The sequence below is a fragment of the Corvus brachyrhynchos genome, unplaced genomic scaffold, assembly GCF_000691975.1.
Source record: "Corvus brachyrhynchos isolate BGI_N302 unplaced genomic scaffold, ASM69197v1 scaffold126, whole genome shotgun sequence".
NCBI lineage: Eukaryota > Metazoa > Chordata > Aves > Passeriformes > Corvidae > Corvus > Corvus brachyrhynchos.
This window is the reverse complement of record NW_008239283.1, coordinates 8,788,368-8,809,240: the sequence shown is the minus strand read 5'-3', so window position 1 is coordinate 8,809,240 and position 20,873 is coordinate 8,788,368. Positions and strand designations below refer to the sequence as shown.

At 43.3% G+C, this 20,873-nt stretch overlaps 1 protein-coding gene across 12 annotated transcripts in view; it reads left to right on the top strand.

Annotated features, from left to right (window-relative positions):
- Nucleotides 1–20,873, top strand: part of SLC15A2 (solute carrier family 15 member 2) — a 73,192-nt gene that overhangs the window by 39,643 nt on the left and 12,676 nt on the right. For all 12 annotated transcript variants that reach the window (XM_017740191.1, XM_017740188.1, XM_017740193.1 and 9 more), the window contains 13 exons: nucleotides 2,081–2,163; nucleotides 3,162–3,248; nucleotides 3,529–3,618; nucleotides 3,958–4,002; nucleotides 6,224–6,256; nucleotides 7,306–7,394; nucleotides 9,086–9,167; nucleotides 11,119–11,244; nucleotides 11,607–11,771; nucleotides 14,413–14,459; nucleotides 16,413–16,523; nucleotides 17,600–17,696; nucleotides 20,149–20,295. In XM_017740191.1, coding sequence (XP_017595680.1) covers nucleotides 2,081–2,163; nucleotides 3,162–3,248; nucleotides 3,529–3,618; nucleotides 3,958–4,002; nucleotides 6,224–6,256; nucleotides 7,306–7,394; nucleotides 9,086–9,167; nucleotides 11,119–11,244; nucleotides 11,607–11,771; nucleotides 14,413–14,459; nucleotides 16,413–16,523; nucleotides 17,600–17,696; nucleotides 20,149–20,295 — 1,202 coding nt within the window. The remainder of the gene's footprint in view (nucleotides 1–2,080; nucleotides 2,164–3,161; nucleotides 3,249–3,528; nucleotides 3,619–3,957; nucleotides 4,003–6,223; nucleotides 6,257–7,305; nucleotides 7,395–9,085; nucleotides 9,168–11,118; nucleotides 11,245–11,606; nucleotides 11,772–14,412; nucleotides 14,460–16,412; nucleotides 16,524–17,599; nucleotides 17,697–20,148; nucleotides 20,296–20,873) is intronic.

The window sequence follows — 20,873 nt, the reverse complement described above, 5'->3', positions numbered from 1 at the left end:
TCACTTTGCTTGGCTGAAGTAATTCCCACAATTACAGTGACAACTTATTATTATGTTGCAATAAAAAAATCCTTATTATCCAAGTGTCAGGAGACAGCCACAATCCCTTGCTTCTTAACGCTTGCATCTTAGCCCCATTAATGTACTTGTCAAGATTTCTTCTTCAACCTTTATAAAACATTCAGCAATCTCCCCATTTTTACTGTTACTCCTTGGTAGCCAGTACAGAGGACACATTAGCTTTAGTTTCACAGCTGCAAGCTGCTGAGAAGAGCAGTCCCCTTATTACACTGCATTTGTGAGGTTTTGACACAGCATGGGGTGACTTCTCATTCAGCTTGTTACCTTCGCTGAGAGACCAGGCAGTTGTGTGATTTCACTGCAGCATCTGGGATTTGAAAATCTGTTCCTCAGAGAATGTGAATGTTGCTGTCTCTACTCGAATTTCCATCAGGGAGAAGAATCAGGAAACTGAAGAAATGTCATCAGGCCACAGCTAACGTTGCAGCAATTATTTTCAAAAAAGTGTGTGGTCACGGGTCTGAGAAGGTTCTATTTTCCCTTGTGGCCTGTTCCTATCATTTAAGGGCCGCAGAGGCTCGCTCCTCTGTGCACCATGCTGTGATGAATGTTTCTAGCAGAGCAGTAGTTGCCCAGGGGAAAACAAACGTGTAAATATTGCAGTTTCAGTGAGGGCATCGGTGGAAATGTGTTTTTAGCTAGTGTCCTGCTGCCAGATTCCACGTCCTGCCCGGCAAAGCAGCTCTCTGTTCTTTTGTAACATGCTAAAATGCTCTGGGAAGTGATATATTTGACTATGTGAGCAGCATGCAGAATTGGAGAAAATACCCTTTCGGCCCTGACTGGCCCTCTCCCTGAGTTGATGGAAAGCAAGGATGGATTTAGAGGCAGATTTAGCGTGAGATTTTCTGGGCTGCTACAGTTTCTGAAGGATGGGGTAGATTGATACCATTTAATTCCAAGTGCCAAACCTAATGCAGGAACCTCAGCTCTCAAAAGAGTCAATGACATTGTCAGGAGATATTTCAGCAAACCTAATGGATCACCTTTTTAGAGGCACTGACATCTTCACAGGAGATGCTAAAAATTAGGTACTCACTCTGGGTGACTTTGCACAAATGCAAAGTGCAACTCATCTAAACTGACTTCAGAGATCTCTCACAGTTCTGTGAGCCAAACCTGGGTGCTAAAGGTCAGCAAAGAGCAAAGGTGAGCTTCCTGCAGTATCCCAGGCCTCCTGTGTTAGGACAGAGGTCCCTGCTATTCTCCACTGTCTGTGGACTGACCCGGACAATTGGGTTAGTTAAAAAAGTTCAGGTTGGTTTGTTATGTGGATTTCATGCTCAGTTTTAAAGGTGTTTCTCCCTACTAATCTCTTTGGAATTCTGATGTGCTCAAAGGCTCTCATAGAGCAGGATAAATGATACACAATCAGATAACTCCATCTCTGACAGGATTTTGAAGTCTCATTCTGATATTCTTTGTGCTTTGAGGGAGAAAACCAAGATAAAACAGTATCTTAAGTTGTATATCCCTTTGTGGAAACCATAAATGAAGGTAATTTAACATCTGTGAGGCAGGGATCTTTGTGGCAGGTTCCATTGAAATGTGTGTGAGATGCAAGTGCACAAAGCCTGTGTTGTATCTGGATTAATCCTCACATGTTTCCAATGGGTGAGGGTTGATTTCCAATGTCAGGTGCAGCAGTTCAATGTCGATTTTATTTTAAGTTTAGTCTACAAAAAGCATAGACAGAATGAATTTTCAAAGTTTTGGTTCTCAGCATGAATCAGATATGGAGGTGCCTGTTGTGCCAGAGCAGATAATAAGACAATGGTGACTTTCTAAGGATCACACTGCCTCTTGTAGGCTGTTCCATTTTCTTCCATCTGTAGGCATTAAAGACTCCTGTATATTTATTTAGTTTAAAGTGCAATCCTGTGAGCCCCGAGGACAGAGCATTTCTGTTGAATACAGGGGTGGGGATCCTTCCCAGAAGCCAGTGCAGGATTGAGCTTCAGCCATGTGAATTCCCTTTTGGATTATAATATTTTTTCAGTTGTGTTCATTGCTGGAAGTGGACTGTACAGAAAAACACCACCACAAGGAAACGTCTTGCTGGAAGTGTGCAAATGCATCAGTGTAAGTGTGTGCAATTCTCTTTTTCATGCATGACTCTGAGGTTGCAGGACAAAAAGGTGCAAAGGGAAAGGGGAGGTGACTTTTGGAGTTCTTCTCTATGCTGCTTCTGGATGTCTTGCTGATGAGCTGTAAGGAATGAGAAACACATTTAGGTCCTAGTTTATTCTTTCAGCATTTCAATTGTTTTCCCTTAGCTCCATGAACTGTTCAGTTGATGTCAGTAGAACCACTAGTGGCAGATGCTGGCGGAGACTGAACTGAAAGGAAAATTCAGAAACTCACAGAGTATCAGATATATTACTCCATTTTTTTTCAGTTGAATAATTTTTCTGAACTTTATCAGTTCAGCAGACAGTAATAGCACACATTCATATTATGGACATTCAGCATGTTCATGTAAATGCAAGAGACACTTGCTGAAGTTGCATTAGAGCCTTATAAATTGTTTTTCATGACGTGTGAGCTGAATACAGTATGCGAAAAAATACTCTTTTATTATTAGGTGGATAATGATGTTTCTATTTCAGGAAGCTGTTGCTAACAGCAGATGTTTTCTTTTTATCTAGGTCAATCCTAGTGCCAAATTTACCTTGGGGAAACAGGCGAGATTTTAAAGACAGGATTTCTAAGTGAGGTCTGCCACATTTTTTTGCAAGGGAGGCTCAGTGTGTTCAGTGACTGGAGCACACAGCAGAAACAAGCCAGGAACTGAACTTCAATGACCCTTGTGGGTCCCTTCCAACTCAGGATATTCTAAGATTCAATGATTCTATGATTTATTCCCACATCATACCTTTAATCAACCAGTACCATAGAAACTTTCCTGCAGACAATTCATCATAAAGCATCCAATCTGAGATTTTAGAGGTATCCAGCAACTCAGCCCCTCAATTTTCTGGCACTACTTACATTTGGGGATGGGGAAGGTAGCCTTGAGTTGGGAATGTGACAAGGGCAGGTACAGCATGAGTGAATTAACCCCCTGTTTTGCTCCCTAGTTTGCTATTAAAAACCGGCTGAAAAACCGCTCCCGTGAGATTCCAAAGAGAGATCACTGGCTGGACTGGGCATCAGAAAAATACTCGGTAAGTGATGCTCTACCTGGTAGATTTGGAGTGGGAAGGGGGAGATGGGCAGATAGACAGGAGAGATGCGTTTTCCTGTCCCTTTCCACATCTGTACTCTTCTGACCCTTAATGGACGGTTTAGGTGCTGCACTGAAATGTAGAAATGCAAACATATCCAATGTCTCAAGTAAATGCAATAAGGAGCTGCCATGCAGAAAGAAATAGGAGTTATGCTTTGTGGCTTGAATCACCTGTTGGCTTTACCCCCTACTTTACCTTTTTGCCTGTTTCCTTTTAGAAACAGCTGATTGGGGAGGTTAAAATGGTGACTCGTGTTCTCTTCCTCTTCATACCGCTGCCAATGTTCTGGGCCCTGTTTGATCAGCAGGTACAGTACAGTGTGTACCGCTCTGCCTGCCAGTTTGCACCTCTGTTTGCACCTCTGTCCTTCTGGGGTAACACCAAAGCATCCTGGGGACACAGTGGGCCACACTCCTACCAAGTGTCCAGGGTCTTCCACCATCACTGCTGGCCAGCCCTTCCCAGTCCTGCCAGGTGTCTGGCACAGCAGAATGAGGGGGGAGAATGTGCCCTGACTACTGACAGGTGTTACAGGGAAGGGAAGGAATAGATGGGAAATAAGACCTCCAGTACTGTCCTCTATCCCCATGCTTTCTAGCCCCATAGAACATCTTGAAGGCTTCACAGCTGTCTGTTTCCTCCTTAGGGATCCAGGTGGACTTTGCAAGCCACAAAAATGAATGCTGATTTTGTAAGTACTTAATGTCACCAGGGCTGGTAAGACTAGTAGTAACATCCCTGCTCTTGCTTATTAACCGGAGTCTTGCAGTACTAAGAGCGTCTGCTTGGTGAATCTGGGTGAGTTTCACTTTTGGTGATTAGAAGCCAGAGGCTCTGTTCATGCAGCCATGTTCAGTTCATCACAGCTCATCTCAGCTAGAAGTCAGGGCTGGGGAGCCATCAGCAGCCTGCAAGGTCAGGGGTGCTGATCTACTGGCAACCAGTGGCTCTGTGACCTAGAGGAGGTAGGATTTTCAGCCTGGTGCCCCCACAGAAGGCGGACAAGTCACTCAGCTCTTTTAAGGTGTGACTAGAGCTGTTGTAGTTGTACATTTCTGCACTGGATTACTTGGTGATGCATTCATGAAGCCTCTCAAAACCATCTTGTGTATAGGGTAAAGATGTGATAAGGATTAATTAGCTAGTTTCCACAGAGTTCTTCAAAGGTGTGAATGGCAAATGGTGCAGGCTGCAGTAGCAGATAAATGTAGATCAGCTATCTGCCCAGAGATGTCTCCACACAGGGCTGGTTTTCAGAGGTATATGTTTTAACAAGCCATCTAGATCTTGCCTGCAGATGCTCACATCAAAATCTAGGATTGTAAATGTCAATTTTCCAGTTTAAAATTGACTTAAAGCCACAAATTTGAGACCTTCTATGTCACTCCTGTTAAAAATTTTGCTTTCAACATGTGATACTCATTAGGCTTAATTAGTTCAAATGAGGCATGAAAAAGACTACACCTTGGGTAATATTTATCCATCTCAGAAAGACAGAACAAAGTCCATGCAGTCTATGTGATGTATGTCTAAAACATTTGTTTTCTGGTGTTTCGCTCACATGCACTTAGTGATCCATTAGCAGGAGAGCTAAGTATCACCCAGTGTCACTACTGGACTCTCCCAGGTGGAGAAAGATTGATTCAGGGCTTTTTTTTGGTCACACCAACTTGGACAGTTCCTTGGCTTCTGTTTCAGTCTCTTCTGTTCTCCCCTCATGAGCTGTCCCACCTCAAGAAGGTGAGAATTAACTGCAATGTTGGAATGATCCCACCCTTAGGCTTGTTGGAATTCATGTTTGTAATACTCTATGACTTTCTGTTCTGCAGACAAGGGCTCAGCTAGGAAGTCTGGAGTCAAACAGGGAATGATTTAGTGTCAGATGAAATATTTGCAGGCTCATTTCCTAAAGGCACATTTCTATAATGTGCACAAAATAGCAGGAGGGGGTATTTGCCTGGTATTTTTAATTGACCCCTTTGCTGTGACCAGCAGTTTCCTCTCTCCCAGGAGGCAGCTGTGGGCAGAGACAGGCAGCCAGTCTAGACTCAGCTCAGGACAAGTCTGGCAGACAGGAGACAACCCCCCACAGCACTTTCTTGGAAATACATTATTTCCTTCCTAATTTCTTCCCTCCTGCACCCTTGCAGCCCTGCCCTCCCCCCTACTCGCCCCACCCTCCCCTCCCCTTCTTAATTTCAAATGAAAAGCATTTCATGGAGTTCAGACAAACACCAGTCCCTCCCTGGAGACAGGTCCATGGTTCTTGGAGTCTGGGATCCCTCCATCCATCCATTCCTGTTGACCTTGCCTGTTTGTGGGGGCTCTGCCAAATTGAGGACTCTTGGCTCAAACCAAGAAGTCACAGTTGTCCAAAGCCTGTTAGGTACAGATGGGGGGAGGAGAGAGGTGTTTGTGCAGCCCACTGGCTCCAGGATGGTCTTTTGTTACCCTTTTGGGAACTTGGGAGAAATACCAACAGAGCTCACAGGGTCCTGAAGCTTGGGAACACTCACTTACAGAATTGGGGCTTTTCACATTATAGAAGCAGGGAGGGAAGAAGCTCTAAGCCCACCTCCCAACTTGCACCCTAACACCCCCATTCTTCTCCACTCATCTAGTTCATGGCTAAGCCAGCCTGAAAGATGGGCCTCAGTACCTGTCATGGGCTGTGTCACAGCTGCCAAATATCAAGGATTCAGTGCAGCTTCCTTCTACAAAATGATTGTATTAAACACCGTGTCCTTAGACGACAAGTGTCAAGAGCACAGTATCAGCTGCTAAAGCCAACATAAAGCATTTCAGGAAACCATCTTGGCTGCAAAGGCCTCTATGGGACCGATTACTTATTTGCCATATGCACTGATATGTTATAGTGTTTATGAATCACTTGGAATATCTTTTTGTTTCAGGGAATATATGTCCTTCAGCCTGACCAAATGCAGGTAAAAGATATTATAGGGTAGGAAATAACCTTTAGAACTTATTTTCTTTTTTTCCCTAATTTTTATTTTTCTTATGGGACCAGTGGCCAGTTTCTGCTCCTTTTCAAGGTAATAGCAGTGCTCCTGCTGGTTGCTGTGGGGTGGCCTGTGTTTTATTGTTCACTTGCTGTTTTGCGAGCTTGGGGTTCAGAAGACCCTGAGGATGTCCTAATACAAAAGTTGAATCCTGAAGAATAGTGCGGAGGTGTGGGGAAACATACCACCATAACAGTTCTTGAACTAGTGCTGGCGTGTGGAGAAGACAACCTGTATCTTCTTTTAACAGGCCCCTGTCCTGGGATGAACATTGTTCTTGAAATATGTTTGGTCCCTCCCTTTCTGCAGGGCAGATGATGGTGCTATGCTGTCACAGTTGATTACAATTCTTATGGTGAACAGCTCTGGAGAAATTCAAAGCTGTTCTGTTCCCTGAAATCTTCCTTTGGAACTGAAACAACATTTCTCTCTGCTTGTTCTTCATCACTGTCTATTTTCTTGCTCTGCCACTGCTGGCTGGCAGACAAGCTGTGCCCCTTCCAGGAGAAATTTTGTTCCTGGGGGATTACTCAGTTTTGTTGAAGTGCGAGAAATTGCCAGTCTCACAGAATAGTGCCTGTTCCTCTGGGATTTTGCTGGAGTCCCAAGATGTTTCCATTGTTGCTGATTTGTTTTAAGGTCCCACCACAGCACCAAAGGTCACCTGTCTCTATTGTCAGTGGGGTTTGTACTCTTTAAAAACATCATGTTTCAGTTCTCTCTCCAGGGAAACTGGGCCAGTGATGCTTGCTCACCTCTTGGAGGGGAGGATATGAACAAAATGTATTCATGCCTGTGAAAACTAAATAGCAGAAGCTGTTAAGTGCAAACTATGATTATATTTTAAAAGGAGGTTTAAAGTGTTTGTCCATGTCCCTTCTGTAATGGAATTATTTCTGGAGGACAGTGCTTTATGGGTTTAATTACTGAAAGTTGCTTTCTAGTCACTGAACTCGCATTCTTTTGTATTGCAGTTCTTAAATCCACTTCTTATTCTTGTCTTCATCCCAATTTTTGACCTTGGGCTCTACCCCCTGATAAACATGTGCAAATTGAATTTCACGTAAGTACTTGGGGACAGTGCAGATGCATCTGTGCTTTTTCTTTTGCAGTAAGTGTGCAGAATAGTTTTTAAGGAAGAGAAACACAAACTTTCATTCACCTTTCCGAATACTTGAGTATACTTCAGTCCCAAGTGGCAGCATCACCCTCTTCCACAGACCATGGAAATTCCAGGGGATAAAACTCAGTGATGTTGGATTCTGCTCTGTACAGATTTTTCCAAAAGCAGATATGAATAGTCTCACTTTGAATTTGATCAACGTGTTTTCCACCTTGTTTCCCATATCATGCCTAAACGATTGCCTCCCTGAAGAGTTCCTGTGGGACCAAATTCATGGTCCCATGCTGGCTAGGATCTGAACCAGTGAGTGCGTAAGGGGATTTCCATATGAGCCAAGCATTTTATCCTTAGTCTATGTTAGCAAGAAGTGCAGTATAATAGGATTTAACCTCAGGTTGTTTATGAGACCCACTTTATGAATTTTGTGTGAATTAACTTCAGAGTGTCTGTATTCTGCCTCTGTGGAGTGATGCCCTGCAGCAGTGGCAGTATATTATGTGTGCTCATGAAGTGCCTTTGCCACTGGAGTTTCAACTGAAAGGAGCCAAGTTGCCATGCTCCAGCATCATGTGAACCATAGCATGGGAAAGGGCAATGAGAGGGGAGATTGCCTTAAAAAGCATGTTCCTAATCCAAACTAAAATGCTGGACAGATGAAACCGCATAAAATGGGGGTGGCAGGTGCCTCAGAAGCCTTCCCCTTCACCCTGCTGGTCCTTTCCCACCGTGCTGAATTACTTGCACCTAAAGACATATCAAAAACATTGTCCAGCCCTGCAATGGTGCCCCTTTTGGAGGCTACACATCAGAGGCTGTGCTTCTGCCTGATACCTCATTGTTGAGCCCATGGTCTGGACTGTGCCCGACTTGGCAAAAAACTTCCTGCCTGATGACCAGCTCACAGAGTAGCTCTCCCAGCAGCACAAACTCAAGCACCAACCAGGACTGAATGCCAGGACTAAAGACCATTACAAAGAGTGGAGATCACTGAATCTAGAGCCAGATTTGTTTCAGATCTCAACAAATCGATACTCAGTTTGAACCTGCTGTTCTGGATATGTTTTATTCTGCTTCGTATCAGATTTTCTCACGTAACTCTGGTAAAGTTGCACTAGCTTTGCCTTGAGTTTAGAAGCAAGCTCTTTATTTTCTGGAAATGTAAATGTATTGGCATGAGAAATAACCCAGAATGATGCCCCAGATGGTCAGAAACATTGATGACACAAACTGCACATTTTTCTGTTCCTCATTCCATGTTACTTATCTTCTGCCTTTCCCAAAAGGGACTTGAAGATATATCATTTGTAGTGCTCCTTCCAACATCATGGATTAACATAATGTCATGAGCTATTCCCACTAGAAGAGCTGGGAAAAAGATAATATGAAACTTGCAAGGAAAGAACTTCTTTTCACAGCATATCAGTTTTAATTGGCCTCAGTCCTGGCCTCATACAGAATAATAAAATAGTTTTAAGTTAAAAGATCGGCAATTTAAACAGCCTGTCATCCTGAGTGCCACCTGTTGGACAGTTTATTACATGGTTTTGGCACATCTTTGGCTCTGAGGAATGGTATTCTATAGTTTCATTTACTTTTTTTCCTTAATGGCACCTCTTTCATTTGCTCCATAGACCTATTAGGAAAATGGCAACAGGTATGATCCTTGCAGGGCTGGCGTTTGGACTTGCAGCTGTTATAGAAGTCAAAATAAATGTAAGTAAAGCACAAGGCATTCCTCAGAAGTACTTTCTTTCCATGGGGTGTGTTTATTGATGCCTGGTAGATAATCCTTTAAGCCATTGTGCTCCTTGATCAAAATTTGTAATGTTTTCTTTACAATTGAGCATACTGATCCAGTTGCTAATGATAATTCCTTGTCTACTTTTCCCTCTCTTTGTCTCTATGTCTTTCTTTCTAGTCTTTGCAGTTTTGCTGTGCTGGTCATCTGTATTGGTCTATATTCTAGATTTCCATCGTCAAAGTGCTTGACAGACATCTAGTTAATGCTAGTGATTAATTTCCAAAAGGTAGTCTGTTCTCTCTCCTATTTCTTGCTGTAGCTTGCCTGTACTTTTCTGTTTGGGGTCTTTTGTGTGTGTGTGGTGGTTTTGGTTTTTTTATTTAATTGTTTTAGAATTTTTAAATTTAATTACTTTCCTGCTTTAGGGTGGGGATGGCTTTTTTTTTTTTTTTTCTTACAAGCCAGATTGTTTCTCTGGAAAGGCAGGTGAATGCAGTCACAGGCATCAGGGACTGCCAGGCATGCCCAGACAAGATGGCAGAAAATCTCTTATAAATGCCACGTTAGCTCCTGCAGATTTGTACTGTTTGTTTCTGGCTCATGACCAGCATTGTGTAGACTTTGGCTGACCTTTGTCTCACGAAAGTTACTCCAGGATTAATTTTTAAAGCTTCTATGTATACTTAAAATGCTCTGTTAGAGTGGCTGGCTCACAGCCCTGGATTAACATCTGCTGGTTCCTCAGGTGAATCCCCTAATGAGCCTCCCACTGAAATGAGACTTTGTGGGTTCAGGTCTTTTTTCTGATCTCTTTATGTGAGTAAAGAAATGATCTCATTGCCAGCAGCATCTCTGGCCAAGCACCAAAGTTTGCTCTGGCTGTGGGTGGCTCCTCTGGGCAGAAGCAAGGTGAGTGAGAGGTCCCCCCCTGCCTGTGCATGAAATTTTTACCCTAAAGGCCATTTTAAGCTCTAGCAAAGAGGAGGATAAGATGGTCCACCTTCACTTGACTGTGGGTCACAGAAGTGAAATGCTACAGTAATGGAATTTGCTGGATAATATTAGTAGGCCTGTTGGTCCAGAGCAGCATATGGAGGCAGGGAAATCAGCTCGCTCTGTCTTCTGTGGCAGTGTGTCTCCCCACCAAGTTAGGTTCAAAATGCCTTGCTTGCAGTACCCAAATTATCAGATAAGATAGAAGAAAAATGAATGGCTCTGCAGTATTGCTGGCAGCTACTTGAAAATAAAATGAGAATAAAAGAAAAGTAAAAAAAAAAAATTAGCTCTGCAGGTAGTACAAGGCTGACACTGATTGATGTACTCTCTCTAGGAAATGATCCCTGACAGAAAGAGATACCTCAGTGCTGGAGGCATCAGCTTCCCTCTCTCAGAAAACAAGGAATAATATCTATATAGTCAGCTGTATAGATATCAAGGTGTCCAGTAATGCAAAATCACTGATTACAGACATGAAGCTGGACTGGGATTTTCAAAACTACTTAACTTCTGGTCTGATTATTTTCCTGCACTGACTGCAGTGGGAAACAATTATTCTGGTCACTGCTTTTGAAAGCTAAGCACAAATTTTTCCATTTTGATATGGCAGTTGGTTAAATCCAGGCACTAGGGAGCTGTATAATGAAAGCTGTGACATTGTTCTACCTCCTCAATAGGTGTGTAGCCTGTACACTTAGTGGTGTGAAGAGCAATTTTTGGGAGGAATGATGGGTTGGCCACTGAGCTACTATGAGGAAACCTCCCTAAAAAAGATTTATGTTCAGTTTTCTCTGAGTGCAACTTCTGTTGAGGAAAGGATGGAAAAGTGTCGTTACAGAGAGGAAATCTATTATGGCTAAAAATGAAGAGATATTAAAGTGCTAATAAAGCATACACATGGCACTTAAAGCCTTTTACTTTAATTAGGAAACCGATATGCCTCGACTTGTCCCAAAAGAAAGTTTAATTCGGGTCCTGAATTTGGCAGAGAACCCTGTCCAAGTGACAATCCAAGACAAGGACCTATTTCAGCAGCCTGTGGAGTCTTTTCAGGTAAGCATATTTTTGGGACTGAAAGGCCTGACTTGCATGTCATTGAAGAAAGGATGGGCTTTTCTTCAGCATTTTCTAATAAAGCCCACAGATGCAAAAGCTTGTTCTGCTCCATCACCTTAGAAGTGCATGGGAATAGCTTTACAAATGAAGCATAATATCTCTGTTACATGAGACAGAAATTGAATGTTTGGAGACAAATTTCCCCAGTAAAGGATACACCTTACATTCACCTGTAATTAGGAATAAAGGATAACAGGATTACAGGCTCCCTTAAAGAGGGAATAGTGTTGCACTTGGTAGGAAAAGACAGATCCTTTCTTATCTGAAGAAAGTGTAACCAAGTTTATTTTCTTCCACAGAACCCAGCTGAGTACTCAAAATTAATATTGAATGGAGAGCAACAGAGCCTTCACTTCACCCTGCAACATCAAGGATTGACTCTTGCTTTTAACTACACTGTGAAGGAAAAATCAGTATACAGCTTAATTGTTTTTGAGGCAGAAGGAAGCCTATCAAGCCGCTTAGTGAGTGTGGGAGTGAAGTGTAAATACAGTATTAATTCAATGGCTGTGATGCTACAATGGGGTAATAGGCTCATTAATTCATTTGCTCAGTTGCAATGTCTGTCTGATTGCTCTCAGATGCTCTAAACCTGACTTTTTAGCTAGAGGCACTGGATCTGTACACATTTCTGCTGGTTGATTAATAGAGGCGTTGTGGCATCTGAGAGTTTCTGGGCACACTTTAATCCACTGTGTGCTGCAGTGGGAGAGCAGTGTCATGCCTGCTAGGCAGCAGAGCTGGAGAAAGCTGGGGAAACAGAGCCAGAGATTTCCCCCCAAAGATGATTCTATAAAGCAAAGATGTTAAAGAGGCTCTAGGGCTGGCCATGGAGTAAAAGCATCAGAGGAATGATTCTGGGTTTAGTTATTGCAAGGGTTTAGTGAAAAAGCACAGAAGGCCCATTTGTTTTACTGAACAGAATAAATGATTAAGCTCATTTCAGGCTCTGCAGCAGAGCTGGCTGTATTTGGACTTCTGTGTATTTCTGCAACAATCAGAGAGGAGCATATGGGATGTGTAGGGCAAATTCTGGTATCTTTTATGCATAGCTGTGTCCTAAGAAGCTCTCTTGAAATGAATGGTGTTATTGCACATTGTGGCAGGTGTGTAAATACCATCACAATCTGTCCTCATGCTAAAATACCCATTCTCCTTGTAGTTCCTCAGCCTTCTACCTTGCAGGGTAGCCACACCAAGCATTCAATATTATGTAGTAGAAATCATATAACTGCTTTCCAAAATTAATTTAAAGAATTTATTGTCATAACACTAAGGTTCTTTGCTGATGATCAAACTTTACACTTTGGAGTCTGGGGCTCAGTATCACACAAAATTAAGTTTCCCTGTGACCCTGATGGCTGTGTGCTGTTTCCTTAAGAAATGGATACTTGTACAGTGGTTTTCATACAGTCCTTAGGAAGCAAAAGTCTGCAACAGGCTTGGAGCATAGCAATCTCAGAGCTCTAGTACTGTGCTGCCCCAGCTGTCTAGACTGTGCTTAAATTAATGCCCACCCCAGCACAGGCAGGCTCCCATGTGCTGGGAAACAGCTGTGCTCTTGGGCGATGTTATTGACCTGTCATTCACAGCTGTAGATAAGGGAGATGTGGAAGACAGTGTGGTAAATGATACTGTTCCAGCACTGCAACACAAGGAAAGCAATGCCAGCACACTGCTGTGTTGTAGAGCTCACCCCTGAGTAACCTCCTTCACTGCTGGGTTTGGCCCACTCACTCAGGTGGGAGTGCTTTCCTGGAAGGATCCAATCTGAAATTGGTTTCTTCTCCTTTGTGGGCTGTCGAGTAGGCAGGAAATGAATTTGAGAGCTCTGGGGATCATCAGGGAAAACGAGTAATAGTTTGGCTGCTCTGTCTGCAATGAACTAGAGTATTCATCCCCGTGTATCTCCCATGGAAAAAAAAAAAGTTGCCATATATTATTTATTGCTCTGACATATTATTCACTGTGGCTATTTATTATTTAGGGCATATGTTATTTGTGGGCAGCATATTACTCTGAAGTACAATAGACATTTTATAGATATACTGAAATTCTGGATCCTTGGTCTCAGAAACTCAGGGTTTCGCATCAGGATAAAAGTGTGGAGAAAGGGCCAGAAAAATTTTAGAGAGCCAGTTTCCAAAAGTCCCTTTTGGCTTACCTGTGTTCCATCTGTGGGCAGTGCAAACTGAAATTGCCCTGCCATCTTCAGTGGACATGGCACCACTCTGGATTTCTACCAGCCAAGAGCTTTGCTTTGTGTTCTTTTTTTGTGCCATACCACCTCCAGGGCAGGTCTGCGTCTTAACTGTGTTTTTTCTGCATTGTACACCAAATAGGTTTCTCCAAATGAATGTTGATTAACTATCTAGCTGCTGCTCTAGCTGTGGTCTCCAGGAGAGAGACTCTCACTCCCCAGTGTGCCCACCCAGATTGCCATTTCAGGGGTCTGCCTGCAGAGACCATGAGCAAGACTGTGAGCACAAACAAGCTCAGTGCATCTTGGTTTCTCCTGCTCTCTGCCTGCATATTACAACAGTTGAATCTCTTGAGTATTGAGGATCAGGGAAAGCATGAGTGATGCATGATGATCAGTATAGTAACCATGTAGTTCCTCTCAGCTTTAGACTTCTGTGAAGTCTATGAATATGACAAGAATCAGGGTCTGAAAGTTAGGCAGTTGCAGATTTTGTAGGAGTAAGGCACTCAAGTTTAGTTGTAACTAGTCACTGAAAGATGCTAATGTGAATAGTGCTCTCTTGCTATCTCAAGATGAAGACAAATACTTTTTTGGAGGGTGTTACATGCCTTAGTAGAAGGGTGACTGGCTGAAACTCAGTACCCTTTGTTACAGAGGGGAGATGAGGAGAAAAGGTATGATCTCATCTTAAGCCCTTGGAGGAGACAAAATTTTGCCATTGGCTTCACTGTAGCAGGGCTCCCCATCTGTGGCCTGATGTAAAGCTTATGTGAGAGTCCCGTTAATTTCCACAGGCTTTGCAGCACATGTGTAACTCTGCAGACACCAGTATTGTCTGCCACACATTGTTGTAAGGCAGCATTAATAAATATGTTTGATGTGTTTTTTCTTCCCCTCTTTAGATTACAGACTTGGAAGCAAAGCCAGAAAATGGTTTGGCAGCTGTTAGGTAGGAATGGCTTTTTTTTGAGGATTTGGCGGTGGTTGGGTGAGGGAAAGTGCTTTTGTCTAATGCATCTGCATGTAACATAGCCCAGATGTTCTCGGGTTGGAATCTAGTCCACACTTCTCATGCAAGACTCGAATGTCAGCTGTGGAGGCTTGACAGAGTGTCACCTCCCACATGTGCCATGCAGAGCTGAGAACTATTGCTGCTCACTGCCTGGAATAGTCTGGGCTGAGATGGCAACATAAAAGAGCTCCTTCCTTGGAAAAGTGGCAAATTCATCTCACTGATGAAAGGGAAGAAGCAATTTGGATAGGAGCTGTTGCCGTGTCCTTTGCAAATTGGCCAACCCGTAACATTCACCCAAAGTCACGCACAAGTGTCTCCAAAATTGGATACAACAACAATTTTACATCCTCATAAACAATTGGGCATTGGGCTCTGCTTAGTACACTCTTCCTAATTTGAGCTACTCCATTTAGTCCATGAACACTCCTGTGCTGGTTTGTGCTGGCTGCTGCAGTGCAAAAGATGCAAATTAAAAAAAAAAAAAGAAGATTCCAGCTGGACATTCTAACAAAACAACAAAACGAACCCACCACAAAAGCAAAACCAAAAAACAACCAAACAAAGCAAACCTTAAAAACAATGGCCAACCCCTTTATCTGAAACCTGTGAAGACCCAGTAGGAGAGCAGTATCTCTTCATAGCCCTGTGCTTGTGAAGGTTGCTACTGACTGAACACCTTGAAGACTTGATTCAGTCAGAATTGGTTTATATTTTCTTGTGGAGGTTTTTGACAAAATCCCCAGACTTTCCCGTTTACAAATTGTTAAGAAGTTTCACTAGGAAGAAACTATTTTTTTCCTAAAAATTTAATTTGTTAAGCGCTTGACTAACTTCAGGGATTTTACCCCCATTTAAAGAACTGAAAACCAAAATATTTTAAAACATAGATCAAAGGAAAAATATTTGGTTTTACTAACAATTTTCAAATGGCTAAAAGGAAACTGTCTTTTGTCTGTGAAAAAACACCAAACAAACCATTCCCATATAAGTTTTAGTTTTGATGAAGAGATCTTATTTTGCTAGAAAACTCCATCCGACTGGTAGAAACTCATTGCCAGCATGGTGTACCTGCTCATCAGGATACACAGCTTCAAGTTTCCTGTGGTAGGCTGAGGCTCTGTCTTCTCACACAGCCATAGAACAGACACCATAGAGTCTGGGTTTGAAAGGAACTTGAGACCACCTTGTACCAACACCCCTGCAATTGGCAGGGACACCTCCCACTAGACCAGGTTGCTCAAAGCCCCATCCAACCTGGCCTTGGACACTTCCAGGGATGAGGCATCCACAACTTCGCTGTTCCAGTGTCTCACCACCTTCATAATGAAGAGATTCTTCCTAAAATCTAACATAATCGAACCCTACCCTCTCTCAGTTTAAAGCCATTCCCCCTTGTCCTTTAACTCCATACCCTTGTAAGAAGTCCTTCCCCAGCTCTCTCACAGGACCTCTTCAGGTACTGAAAGGTGCTCTAAGGTCTCCCTGGGGCTTTCTCTTCTCCAGGCTGAACAGCCCCAACTCTCTCATCCTGTCTTCATAGGAGAGGTGCTCCAGCCCTCTGATCATCTTCGTGGGCTCCTCTGAATTTGCTGCAATCTTTGATGGTCTCTGAGATTGGATTGCCTGGAGGTTCTAGACCACAAAAAAGTGAGGGTCACTTTTCACAGGAAAGAGAGTAAGAGGGTAAAATTATGCAACAGGGAAACAAATCTTGTATTGAAAAACTAGGCAATGAATCAGACAAATATTTTGGTAACTTGCAGGGAGACTTTCATAACCTTATGGAATTACAGAATGTTTTGGGAGAGTAAGCAAACTTCTAAAGTGTCTACTATTATGCTTCTCCTGCCCTGTCTGACAGGTCAATAAAATATGGTTTCTTTGCAGATTCATTAATGGTTTGAGCCAAGATGTCAACCTCACTATTGATAGCAAAAGGTTCATTGCTGTTCAGAAGAACTACAGTGCTTCTGAGTACTCGCTGCTGGAGAGGGACATGTAAGTCTCCTTCCTGAGCTGAAGGTCCTCACTGAGGCATTTCCTTGGATACAAAGAGGCTTTTCTCGGTCTAATAGCAAAACCTTGATTGCTATTGTCTTGGCATGTGGTTGTGGGGACAGATGTTTGTAAAAAGCAGAATTATCAGCTCAGTGCGGGGCAGGTGCTCTGGGCCACTTGTGTGTGTGCAGAAGTTTTTATTCACATTATGTGGGGGCCTGGAGGGAAGAGACTGGCTATTCCTGTGCATCTGTCAGTGGAGTAAGGTGGGGCATGGTAAAGTCTCCTCTGCCATTTCGTGCTTGCTTTATTTTGTTATTCTCTCAGGCCCGAGCTCCTGGTGTTAGGGTGCTTTCAGGGAGAGGCCAATCCATATTCCATGCTACAATGTGTTGGTATGTGGGCTGGTAACATGAAGTAGCATTACGTGGCTTTGCAGGCTGGGCTTGTTAGACAGGGGCTCCATATGGCCTTGGTTTGGCAGCACTGGAGTTGGCTCTTGTAGGGTATTTCTAGCATTTCCAATGTTTCAAAACAAGCTTCATGTCTTTTCTCTGCATCAGCTCCATCCAAAATATTTATTGCTGCAATTTAGTAGGATGCAGCAGCCATTGTGGCAATGCTGCTGAGCCTCTGTGCCATCTCACACATCCAAAATCAGAAGAACAAATATGCAGGCTAATTTGCTCTACTAAAAGTAAACAAAGTGGCTTCTGGGTGCACATCTCTGAGTTCCTGTTGACTGCTTGTCTGGCCTACAGTTCCTGAAGAAATGGAACAAATTTTGGGAGGAAAATAAACCTGAGGGGGAAAAAACAAAATAAATCAGCACTAAGAAGAAGAAGAAACCATTTAAAAATGTTAGCATGGTTGTTAGGTGAATTCCAGTCAGTGTCTAAGTGCTTCTGGAAGGATAAGATGGCAAGAACTCCAGTGATTGTCTGATGTAAACACTACTGCATCTTTGCATCTTGCATCCTCCCTGCTCCATTTCAGGGGCATGTTGGATAGCTCTGCTCTGTGTTCTTTGTTTGGGGAACTAACTGGGAAATACTGTCCTTCATCCTTTTATCTAGATATAATAATGGAAAATGCATAACTGAAACAGGAGAGTTCCCCCTGGAGCTGGGGCTGCTTGACTTCGGTGCCTCATACACTGTTGTGATAACTAATGTAAGTGTTCCTATGATGGTTACACACTCCTGTTCTACTCTCTGGCAGTGCTGTTGTTCTTGTGTTGGTGGCTCTTGCTTGCTTTGTCCACTCTGTGATCCCTGGGCAGTAGCCATCTGAAGGCAGTCCATTATGAAAGGGATAGTAAAAGGTTTTGGTACCTACATCAGCAAGGTGGGTGTGTATTTGTTCCACCTTACGCTGTGATCATGTCAGATTACATGGGTTAAAAAGAAGTAAAATCTTTCCCTGGATAGAAATCCTCCATAGAAAATCATGTGATCTGTGGTTTGTGCTCGTCTCATGCCATGCTCAAGCAGTTAACATTGACCCAGAGCACTGCAAAGAGTTATTACCATCTGCCAAGAACTGACTCTGCTTGTGGTCTTTAAAAAACTGTACCTGGTAGGGCCTCACACCCAAAAACTGCAGAAGCAGTCTGCTCTATCCTCACATTTAGCTTACTGAGCTAAAGACTGATCTTCCAAGATTTGTAGATTATGCACAGGGGGAAGAGGGACAACGTCTTGAGGGAGGAGGTTGGTGAAGTTGTACATCTGTTTCCTCCTCTCACTGTCTGTACAGCTAATTTGGAGCCTAGCGTAAAGTCAAGGCATGGTTTTCTGAACAGCCTAGCCCTTATGGGCTCTGAGCACTGCTGAGAGGGTGGATTCCTTTCCCTGCCTGCCAGCCTCTCAGACACACTGCTTCAACCCTGGTCCAGCTGGCTGGAGCCACGGAGATGAACGTGATCAGCTTCGTTCCCATTTTAACCTTTCCACCACAAAGGCACACAGACAAACTGAGTCTGACAGGACACACTGCTAAGCTGCCCTCTGAGACTTTGGCTACTGCGTTGTGATGAGCAGAGCAAAGTGTTGTCAGCTACTCCCTGGCAGTAGCATCTCCCTGTTGGGCAATTAATGGGAGCTGTTCACGTCTGCTGGGTCCAAATACGTAGGAGGAAAAATATAGCCGAGAAGCACCTGGCATTTTTTTTTTTTCCAATTCCAGTAGCTGGAGTGGGATGTACAGCCCTGAAGGGAACAAGCAGATGCTGCCATCTGTGAGTGCAGAGATTTATGTACATAAAACACACACATTTGAAGTGATGTTGGCCAGACCCTTCTTCCATGGCTGCAAGCCTCTTTCATCAGCTGAGAAACCAGATAGAGAAGTTGCATGAAAAATATTACACTAAGAAAATTTCCCCAGAGCCTCTGGTAACACAAGAGTCAGGGCCAGCTGAGGTAGATGTGTCCCATGTCACTGTGGCCAAGGATTCCAGTTTGTGGTCCCATCTGCAAAAGTCCCTGCTATAGCCCTGGCTGCTCAGGGTGGCAGTGTGCCTCAGTCCTTCTGCACCCTGTGCTAAGTACTTTAATATTTTTGAGCCTCTGTTTTTCCATATCTCTCTCTGTGGTTTCTGCCTTCTGTAGAGAGTTAGTTTGCTTGAGGCCAAGATCACTTTTAATTATTGGAGTGATTTGTACTGAGCCCTGCTCCTCTGCCAGGAGTGCCATATAGAAGAATCAAGAATACAATATATTAGTCTGCTAATGTAGCTGAACTGTGAAACTTAAATCATGGGGGTGCTGCCTTCTGCCCAGCCTTCCTCACTGTGCAGTTACAGCATGGTGCTTGTGACATTTCTTTATGGGCTAAAGAGCAATGCACAGCTCTCCTCTCACCCCTTTTAGCCTGCTGAAATACAGTCTCTTGATTTCCCTCCCTGGCAATGATTGGTGATTAAGAACATCTCATAAACATCCCTTGTATTTTCCCAAGTACTCTCCTTAAACACAGGGCTTTCTGCCTGAAGTAATTTCAATCTAGTGTTTTCCTGGCTTGTAGTCCAATCTCTCTCAGCCTCTGAGCCTCTGCATCACAAGGAGTATTAATTACAACTGGGAAAACAAACAAAAATAATTAGGAATACAGGTACCATAATTTGTCCTGACACCGTTGACTTGAGAGCAGGGAAGTTCCTGAGCTGAATTTGTTTGGGTGTCAGTGATATCATTGGGAAGTTGTACAGTGCTGATAAAATGGGAGTAGTGACCACATGGATGCAATGAGCACTTACCCTGTCATCCTTTTTTGACCTTGGGGACAGCAGCAGGTCACAGGCTCTGCACTGGAACCTCACAGGCTTTTCCCAGCCCCACTACAGAAGACAACTTGTTGGTTTGCAGTAATTCAGGGAATTCTTGTGGTACCTGAATGAGCTGGAATGCTTTCATCCTGCTCTTTCTGCCATGTACAGCAGGAGTCGCCCCATTCCCAACAGGCTTGGTAATGGCAGGGTTGAGAGCCATAGTTTGCTTCAAAGGCAGAGGTTTTTTTCCACCTTTGCTTAAAACTTTATTTTGGTATATTTTCTGTTGTTGTCCAGGCTAAGAAAGATCTGATCTTTCAGCAGCTAATCAGTGTGCCTTTATTTTCCTGATAGGTTTCTGGAGGTACTGTTGAGACGTGGAAGTCAGAAGACATCAAAGCCAACAATGTCCATATGGCCTGGCAGTTACCACAATATTTATTGATATCTGCTGGGGAGGTGATGTTCTCCATTACGGGTCTGGCCTTCTCCTATTCTCAGGTACTCCACTTGAAGATAAGGGCCTTACAATTAGACTTCAGGATTCATTCCTGCATCTGTGATTGACTTGTCATACCTCCTTTGACATGACACTTACTAACAATGTTATCTGTCCTTCAGCTGAAAGTGGGATTATAGCACACCTTGCTGGGTGCCCTCAAGCTAAATTAATTCATATTCTGAAGGTACCTGTTCTCAGTGATACTTGGAAATCTCCTTTTCTGGTAAACCTGAGAACACAGAACAGAACTGGATAATTAACATGAAAGCTCTGAATAGTGTAGTATCAGGGTTTTCTCCTAGTGAAGGATTTTTCAGTGATATAAAGGCAAAGGTATCTCAAGGGCTATAGGGTGGCATGAGGGCTTGGCACATGCTTTAAATTGAGAGACTGAAGGGGTCTAAACATGCAACGTTGTAACAAGGGAACAAGGTCATGAATGTGCAAGGACTGTTTGATCGTTGTTTGGGGAGGTTTCTGAGAAGAGAGGACTGAGACATTACATGGTCGAACAGCTACTGAAGTTACTCAAATTTATCCCTGGAGTAAAGTGCAGATGTTTATTAATGAGGATGAT